Source organism: Dipodomys ordii, unplaced genomic scaffold (genome assembly GCF_000151885.1).
Source record: "Dipodomys ordii isolate 6190 unplaced genomic scaffold, Dord_2.0 Scaffold4, whole genome shotgun sequence".
Classification (NCBI taxonomy): domain Eukaryota; kingdom Metazoa; phylum Chordata; class Mammalia; order Rodentia; family Heteromyidae; genus Dipodomys; species Dipodomys ordii.
In genome coordinates, this window is record NW_012267220.1 from 7047065 (window position 1) to 7057333 (window position 10269).

A 10269-nucleotide genomic window follows, 5' to 3' on the forward strand; every position below is an offset into this window, starting at 1 on the left:
TTTATTCTCTTAACACCCATTTCTTCTTTGTCTGTTGTCTATTTCTTTTTCGACTCAGCATACTGAGTTCAGATTAATAAGGAAATAGAATAATAGTTTAAGATAATATTGCTTCTTGAGGATCACTGAGGATGCTATGTTTACTCCTGGAATAATTGATATGGTGCAAGTCTAGCTACACCCTATGATTTATCATGGAAGAAAAGTTGAAGAGGTCATGAAACTCAGGATTACTAGCCCCCCCCCAACAACAAACTGCAAGTTTATGGATTCACCATACAGAAGGGGAAGTAATTCTTGATGAGTAATATAATATGCTTTCTTTGGAAATAATCTTCCATTGATTTTACATTTCCCCTACAATGCTGTCCATTTCCAGGCTAAATTTTCCTTTGTTCTTTAGGGCTTTTTTCCTTTTCCCCTTTCCCCCCCCTCCCCTGCCTTAGCTATTTTCCTTTAGGGATCACCAAAAGAATGTTCTCAGATGGAAAATATTTTCTCAGCAAATGTCTCACATTTGCAGCATGCTTCTCTCCTCAATACTGCACCAAGGTATACCAGCCACTGCATGACAATCAGGGTTCTGGAGGACTTTCCTGCTGAGCTAAGGAAATTCTGTTGCGATGAATACAAGAAACGATTATAGTAATTTTGAGGGTCAGTAACACAACTATCTTACATCAAATGCTTAGATGGAAATTGAATATATCAGCGGGATTAGGAGTGCTGCTGAGTTCTTAACCTGCTCTCATGTGAGACAGGGTTTTAGAATGCACTCTCAGCCTCTTTCTATTAACCAATAAAGTTACTCCCAATACTATTCTGTATTCACTTTAGAAGAGTTTGTTCCTAGTCCTTTTAGTCACTTAATAAGAGATGTCTTGCTAATAATTCCAGTTATGTTAATGAAACTTGAGAATGAATTTTAAGTGACAATTCAGAATATAAAGGATCTTAATGCATATATATGTTCTTTAATAGCTAATATATATTTTAGCTACTATATATTCTTTTTTAGTCTAAACATGAAGGGATCTTTTGAAATTCTTCATAAGCACCTTGAGAAATCATAAAATAGGTGTGATCTGACTTTTGTCCATACAAAAAAATATGATGTTTAAATTTCTTGCTAACTGCAGAAGAAACTATTTGATTTAAAATAATAATTTCAGGGCAATTACAACATAACATAAAAGATGTTAGAACTTTCGAATTGTGTCTATTTTGTACTACATGAATATAGCCATTTAAAATAAAATGTTGGCATTTTAAAAATAACAGGAGTGTGGTAGAAGCTTTTACTTGCAAACAAATTCCATAAACCAACATGTACAATAAAGACTAACATTATTCATTGATACCATTTCATAAAACTTCAATTGTGTGGTCCATGAAACAGTCTATCCGTGGAATAAACTCTGTTCTGAGTGTCAAGCCATCTAGCGATTTTAACTACCCTCAAACAAAATCAGAGCACGACTCTTATACTAGCTACCAGAACCCACTCTTCTAACATTTGGCAATCTCAAGTTATTTGACTCTGAGTCCTTTCTAAGAGCTAGGTAAACTTAAACTTTAAGAACTCTAGTTCAGCACTGAGTTCTTAAGGGGTTATAGTTACACTAGAAAAATACCTGCTATCTACTTCTCCCACCAATGTAAGCTGCAATATATATTGTTTTCAGTATATCCTATTTTCTTAAAACATATCTTAATGCTGGCATCAGTGGCTCATGCCTGTGATCCTAGCTACTCAGAAGGATGAGTTCTGAGAATCACGGTTCAAAGCCAGCCCAAGCAGGAATGTCTGTGAGACTTTTATCTTCAATTAACTACCAGAAAACAGGAAGTGGCACTGTGGCTCAAGTGGTAGAGCTCTAATCTTGAGCTGAAGAGCTCAGGAACAACACCTAGGCCCTGAGTTCAAGCCCCCTGAATGGTAAAAAATAGAATCTGAGGTGACTTCTTCAATGTATTGGAAATTTTATTATACCAGCTAAGATTTTATATCCATCAAGATATTCATGTAGAATCTACTTTAGTGAAGTTTGGCTCACATAATTTATGATTTGCTTAATGCACATGTTACAATTTTTCCAGAGTAAATATGTATAAAATTTACATAAACAGTTAAAAACAATTCACCTTTTCATATTGCCTTGTGATAATGTAGTAGCTTTCACATACTTTCTCTGATTTACTACTTCAAAGCCCTGTGAAGCCAGGTGAAGAAAATATTATTTCTTTTAAACTGATTTCATATAGAGTTTACTGAGCAAACTAGAGTAAATGTAGATTTCCACCCCCCCCCTACAGTTTAAAACTAATTTTATATCATCTAATCCTGAATTGAGAGTTCTTCCACTTTGTCTTGTTTTCCTAGGAACACATAGACTGCTACATGTAAAGTCGATTGTGGGAGTAAAAGTCCACTGGTTGGTTGATTTATACACCCCAAACAGGCTTTGGAATGTAAGCAATCTTCTTCAAAGATACAGTGTCATTCCTGCCTGCAGTTATGATAAACGAGATTGCTCTAACTGAAGAGACAAGAAGCAAGTACTTCTTATTCACCAGATTTTCTCAGACAGACAGCTTTTGGGAGATAGTTTAACATTCTGTAAAAGTTAATAACAGTAGTAGCTTAACCTCAGAGTTCAGTAATCCTTAGAACAGTATATCTTAGATTTCCAGTACCATATTTCATCACTGTTTATATGGGGCATTTGTTACCTCCAATAAATGCATTGCCTATGGGTAATATTTTACTCTTGGAAATATTTTCTCTTGACATTCAAAGGTATATTATTTTTATTAGCTCTGTGATCCAGCTCTTACTACTACATGTAGTTTCTACTTAATAGAATATGTCTCTCTTATCCCTGATATTTTTCAAGTTAATTATTTGAGGTGACTTGACAAATGAATAAGGTGAAGAGCTGAAAGAGCCTTCACAAGTAAATGGCCGACCTAATGATGGATCTGAAATAGATGCCTCATGAAGGCACAATCTTCTTTGTATTTATTTTACAAGGTCAGAGTAAATGGATCTGTACTTCTATAATCATGCAGATATGATAACCCAGGAAAGCAGCAAATGGATATGGACTCCGGAGACTGCTCATGTGAAAGGAAAGGTCAAAATACTAATGGATCATTTACTGGATGGTTAAGCTTTCAGGATCAAGATGGTTCTTTCCAAATGTATTGGGATTGATTTAGTTTTTGCTCATACACATTTCTGGTAGATAAAAAGATATAAACACAACAAATCCCTCTACAGATCATAAGCTCTAGGTATGAGATTCTTCAGGTCCATGTTGTTCTAAAGAGTTTGCACCTGTCTTAGTGTGATAATTGGTTTATTTTCCTGTTCACAGAAGTGTTCAACCACTTTTTTTTTGCCAATCCTGGCACTTGTCGTGGAGCCTCAACACCATGCCTGAGCTTCTCTTGCTCAAGGCTACCACTTTACCACTTGTGCCATAGCGCAGTTTTTATTGCTGTTTATGTGGTACTGAGGAATCGAACCCAGGGCATTATGCATACTAGGTGAGCACTCTACCACTAAGCCACATTCCCAGCCCTTCAACTACTTTTAACCCTCAAAAATCATACAGAAAAAGTTGTTTCCACCCATATCTCTGTCTTTCTCTTCTACCCTAAGTTTCCTGTTAGGTGCATATAAGTCAGGATGAGGAATTTCTAACACCTTGCTGGGTAATGCAGAGGCAGGGAGGGTCATGCATGAAGATGAAGGGGTGTTTGTCCCACACGTGTTCATATGCACCTATTACAGCGTCACATGTCTACTTCCCCCTCATTCTTCTGCTGTCATAAAATGTTAGGATCTCAAAACTTCTTGCTCAAGAACACAGATGCACATGGAAACCCAAGGATTTTTGTTTGGGACTTGCTTTTGGTTCATTGTTTTACTTAACAACTCTTAAGTGAAATGATGCTTTGAAACCTACAGTGTTGCCCAGAAATGCCCTTGTTCTTTCTCCACTGGAATACTTGATTCTCTAGGCAAATATGTCGGTCATATATTTTTATTCTATTACTTGCTTTCAGATATTCTCATAGTTGTTTATCTTTTCCATTTTTTCCCTTATCTGATGCTCTATTACAGAAACAATTACTTTGTACTTTAATTCACCTCTTATCCCAAATCATATATTGTAGCATCACACTCTTTCTTTGACTTTGAGAAAATTAAATGTTGATTTTTCTTAACCTTTTTTTTTTTTGGTTCAGATTGCATTTGCTTCATCAAGTTTGTTATGTCTTTGTTAACTTTTGGATTCTGAATTTTACAATGAAAATTCTCTCAGATGCTGCTTAATCCTTGACTGCCTACTCATGCTTATGAATAAGTGATGAAAATAATAAACTAAGCTCTACTGTAGACAAGGTCTTGTTAGAGAATGTCCTGCATAGTTACTAAATATACAACTAGTGGAGTATGGATTCACTGCCATGCCTCATTTTTATTATTTTAGGTCATGGGGCTTGAACTCTGGGCTGAGGCCCTGTCCCTGTGCTCTTCAGCTCAAGGCGAGCACTCTACCATTTGCGCCATTGTGTCACTTCCGGTTTTCTGCTGGTTTATTGGAGATAGGAGTCTCAAAGACTTTCTTGCTCAGGCTGTCTTTGAACCCTGATCCTCAGATCTCAGCTTCCTGAGTAGCTAGGATAGAGGCATGAGCCACCAGCGCCCAAGTTTTATTATAGTTCTTGAGATATCAATTTCTCTCTTTCTGTATTCCTCCTCTCCTCCTCCTCTTTCTCTTCATCCTCTTCTTCCTTCCCTCCTTCTCCTCCTCTTCTTCTTTTCACTGAGTTGACAAACTTCTGGAAATCAATTGAGAGAACATAGGCTAATTAGTAAAATAATAATGCTTGGAATGTGGATGGACTTAGAACTCCACTTTTCAATGTAACTTGGTGTCCTCTTTTCTAGTAGCCAAACTATTACTTGTTTCATTCTTTCCTACTCTATTAAGCTACCAGTAATGAGTTCAGTGATGGTCTTCAGGAATCTTCTTTATTGCAATTGCAATTGAACACAGGAACGTTCAAGGGATTTCTAGAAATATATATATATATATATACACAATAAAATACAAGATGCAATATTATGAACAATAATAATACAATATAACATGATATGATATTGAATGTAATATAGAATATGTAGTATTATATAATATATTTATATAGATAGATGCACATATAATATATATGTATATATAATATAATATATATGTATAAATTTAGTCTTTTGCCTTTAACCCACCTCCAGAAATACTCAATGTTTTTAGTACTTTCAATATTCAGTGGCAAAAATATCCTGCTTTTCTAATAGTTCCAGATTTTTCAAGAAAGGTTATCATTAATTCAATTATCTGTTTCCTGGACAAAGTAAACTTTGTACTCAATACTTTGTAATTTTGGTTACTAAGAATTCTCTGCCTAATAGGCAAACAGAGTCTACTGAGGAACCAGTAAATGCACAGCACACACAAGCACAAGACTTTGTTGATCAGAAAGTCACATTTGTACAGTGGTATTATCCATAACAGTCAATAAAAATGTTTACTGTTGCTCAGTTTTTAACACCTTACATGAATAACTAAACAAAATACAGGTCACATACTCAAAGTTATTTGATTGTTTGTAACTTCTTACGTTTTTCTATCTTTAACAATCTATGTAATCGTAAGATCCATAGCAATTAGAAAAATAGGCTGTGTTTTGTATAACTATTTAGACATAATAAAAAATAGAAGACTATTGGCTTTAAAATATATGCTATACATCTCTCCAATTACTATTTTTGTTTTTCTTCTATTTGTACTATATGCTTCATATTTTTGATATTCTGTTTTCATATTTCTTTTCATATTTATAACCATGACTATTAGTATTTTGCATTAGCTCACTATCTTCTCTGTACTTTGTTCTACTCATTTCCAATTATTTTTTTCTGAATTTACCACCAAAATGACTAAAATAATAATTGAAATATGCAAATTATAGTCACTCAATTTAGAAAATCTTTCTGCTAATTTTAATATTACTTCCTTCTTTTTGTAAACTATTTTTTGTAAACTATTCATTCAAAACAAGTGGATCCTTTTGTAAGCTATAAGAGGATAAAAGTAAGTAGCTTCGCATTCTTTAAAATTAAGAAATGGGTATGTAGCCAAACATCAGTGGCTCATGCCTGTAATCCTAGCTACTCAGGAGGCTGAGAGCTGAGGATCACCGTTCTAAGTTAACTGGGGCAGGAAAGTCCATCAGACTCTTATCTGCAATAAACCACCAGAAAACTGAAAGTGTTGCTGTGTCTCAAGTGGAAGAGCACTAGCCTTGAGCTGAAAAGCTGAGGGACAGTGCCCAGGCCCAGAGTTCAAGCCCCACAACAGACAAAAAAAAAAGAAAGAGAGAGAGAAAGAAAGGAAGAAAGAAAAGAAAGAAAGAAAGAGAAAGAATGAAAGAGAAATGGGTATGTTATTTTCCTTAGAAAAGCTCCTTAAATAAAATTCCTTATCTAAAATCATCTTTTGCCTAATTTTATTTTTCCTCCTTTTTTTTTCTTTTTGGGGGTTACAACTACTTGTTTATTTTAAAAAGAAAAATAGTATGTTGCATGGAATTTTGTTTTACTTTATCTTGACTACTAAGATTGTGGTAATAAGTTTTATCTAAAATAACTTTGTTTCTCTTTGCCAAAAATGAATACTATAAAAAAGTAATAGCCTCTCCAATATACAGTGATAATTTTCAAGTTGATATTACAACATACTGGGTGTGGGTAACAGATAGAGTATGTGTGGACTACAGATGATCAATGGGCAACTATTTTATTGCTAAGTGTAAACATGCATTATGTTATCTGCAGTCTAGAGGGAATAAGTGTTTAATAGTTGTTAAAAACCACAATTTCAGTTCTAACAGAGATTACATCGTGGCTGTGTCATGGTGGTTTCAATAGTTATTGAGCCTCAGTTTATTTCACAAAAAGATGAGGATTTATAGCCCCAAACTACTACTAAAATTCAATATTTGTGTAAAACTTAAGTTGTGCATTAAAAGCACGTAAGATATTGAATATAGCACCTGGCACATAGTGAGCATTCAATGAATGGTTGCTAATATTCTTAAAAGCCATTCAAATGTACTTGATCAAAAAGGATGAAACTTTATACATCACAAACAAAATTAATTCAGTGTAACACCCAAATTGATGGCAGTGCTATTCTTTACATTTAAGGAAATTGAACATAGCTAGGCATTTATGCTCAGAGGAGGTAGCACACTGAAATTTTAATGTTTTGTGATCAAATAAAACAGGAAGTGGCAGAGCCTGTGGGACATGGATGCTCTCCTTTTAAAAGTAAAGGAATACAATTTAAAATGTGTGCTTTTTCCAGTCAGTAGCAACAGTTTTCTTTCCACTATACCCAGAAGACTCACTTATTTAACAAATATTCTTTGATTGCCTGTTATGTGCCCGGCTGTGTTTACCTACCATGCAAAAGGAAATTCCTCCTTTTTATGCTTGAATACTTTCCTTTTCCACAGACATACCCACTGGGCCTGGGAGATGGGCAATTCTATTCATGGACAGATGGTTTGAGAAGAAAGGACTGGCATGACTATGAAAGCATTCAGAAAGAGGCTATGCGCTCAGGTATGAAGTCCAGTGTAAGCCAAAGTGCTACTTTACTTACTGCAGTGTCTCATCTGTCACTCAGAAGATCTCAAATTAGCATTTCCTCTGCCCACATTAAAGTATGACTCATGGAGGTATTGGAGACAAGCATTGGATAGAACCAAAGTGACTTCACATTTCAAAGACAAAGAAATATTGAACAGCCTTTCCAAAATTTGCTTCAGGAAACAATTATTTTGGATATCTATGGTATTTTGTATTTTCAAACTCCTTTTCAGTAATCTTTGAAAGCACCTCGGGATTTATCAATGAGAGGTGACCTGGTTGACATATATTTTAGGCTGAAGTGAATCTAATTGGAATGCAAAGTACATTTTTTGGCATTGTAAAGAGGTAAAACAATTTATTTATAAGTCATAGCAGCTGGGGAACTGTGGTTGGCAGTTTAATAGTGTTTAGTGGTCTGTGCATGTGTAGCAGACTTCTTGTCTGGACTATAGTTAGAGGACAGAATGACAGGGAGAAATAAATTCTTCTAGAAAGACTAAAAAATAGGTGGTTGTAAGCACAAATTCAGGATATTTAGGTAGAAATCCAGTGAAAGTGAGTAGCTCATGCTACCATTATTATTCAGTCAAGCACAGGTGCTCTTTAGGTTCTGGTAGTGAATATGTCACAGGAAGACAACAGCTACTCTGGGGATGATACATTTGAACTCTGAGTACTGCATGGCATCTGGGTCAAACTAGCAACACAACAGTGACTGCCTACAGTGTAAAGTCCTCTTGGCCAGACTTAACTCATCCCCTCAGGATAACTGCAGTGAGGATGTTATAAAGTCAGGAAATTTCCAGGGCTTCATTATTTTAGGTATTGCTAACCTAGTCTTCTTTTCTTTCTTTCATTCTTTTTGGCTAAATACAGCTCCACCTCAATATACCTTTTGGCTAAATATACCTCCACCTCAACTTCAATGAAATTAGCTTGATCCAAAGATGTTCTCTGTTTTCAGAGGATCACCATCTGGGTTTTTCATCATCTTTATACTTGACATGACCAGTGAGGAATGAAAGAAGTGACTTCTTTAGTAGTTGAGTAGCTTTCTCCTTTTCTTAAGCCTCTTATTTTTTACCTTTCTTGACTTTATCAATTAATTCTTGACAAATCCAATCATTAGTGGCTATGGATGAAATTTGTCTTTTCATTTATCCTTGGATACAATTTGCTATTAATTTTATTTAGCATTTTAAAATCCTTATTCATGAGTGAAAATTGTGTACCTTTCTTTCCCAAAGTCTCCTTAGCAAGAGGATAGTATAGGGAAGTTATATGCTGCTGAACACATAGGAAGGTAACAAGATGTACTGCTTCTAAGTTTTAGGAAATGGGCATTGGTAAGGAATGGAAAGACTTGGAAACATTATATTAAGGGAGTAAACCAGAAACAGAGAAATAAAGGTTGCTTGGTTTCCCTCATTTGTGATAGAGAGACCATACCTACATCTATAAGTAAACATCCTCGATGGTATGCAAGTGGTTACAAATGTATTAACTGAAGTATAATGGAGTCCGTGGAGAGCTCAACTAGTATAATTCTTTAGAAAGATGAACACAAATTCCAACGAAATAAGTACCAGGAAATGAAACATTCAAGAGGGGTGTTGGGGCCAACGGAGATGAGTAGACAAATGAAGGGGATGGGTGGGGGTGCAGTCAATAATACGTTGGGTAAAGGGGAGTGAAGATGTTGAAGTGCGGACACCTATTAAGATGCATTGTACAAATCAACTGCTCTGTTAAATGGCACAAAATGAATTCAATACATAACCTAAAATGAAGATATAAAGGGGAGGGATGAGTGGGAATGTTGAAAGGGATGACATTGATCAAGATGTACTATATTCATACACTGCTTTGGTGAATGCAACTCCTTGTACAGCTACTTAAAAATAATAAAAATATTTTTAAAGAATTCATTGTATATACCATACAATTAGGGAAAGTAAGGGAAGGAATGGATGAAAAGGGAGAATGTTAAAGGGGTAACAGGGATCAAGACCCACTATATTCATAAATTGTTTTGTATATGGCACCTCCTTTGTACAAAAGAAAAGATAGGAAAGAGGCAAGTCAAGAAAATATCTTAAGAACTTACCCCCACCATCCTTTTCTAGCACATCTATGTCCTTACATATAAACTAGATTATAAATATGATTCAATATTCTTAAAATAGCTTTAACTAGTAGTCAAAGAAGACAAGAACTGTGATTTTATGATATTATAGTCTATTGTTTTAGAATTAGCACTAAGCATATTAATTGACTTGTGGATGAGGGTATCCAATTTAGTTTTCAAAAGAGGTACGATGAAACTTAAATTATTAAGATAGACACAGAGTTAATGTTGCACTGGGTTGCTATTACCAATATTATTCGTATCTTAGGCATTATTATTTTTGTAATAAAATATTTTTGTGTTTTGCCACTGTATTTCAATTGGTAATTATTTTAGAATTTGTAAGCAATAAATTTAATCTTTTTTTGCCTTACTCGTGTAACTGTAACCTCTCTGTACAGTATCTTTTTTT

At 34.9% G+C, this 10269-nt stretch overlaps 1 protein-coding gene across 1 annotated transcript in view; it reads left to right on the forward strand.

Moving 5' to 3' along the window:
• Positions 1 to 10269, forward strand: part of Galntl6 (polypeptide N-acetylgalactosaminyltransferase-like 6) — an 823803-nt gene that overhangs the window by 265958 nt on the left and 547576 nt on the right. Inside the window, exon 2 of the mRNA XM_013024941.1 lies at positions 7591 to 7699. Coding sequence (XP_012880395.1) covers positions 7591 to 7699 — 109 coding nt within the window. The remainder of the gene's footprint in view (positions 1 to 7590; positions 7700 to 10269) is intronic.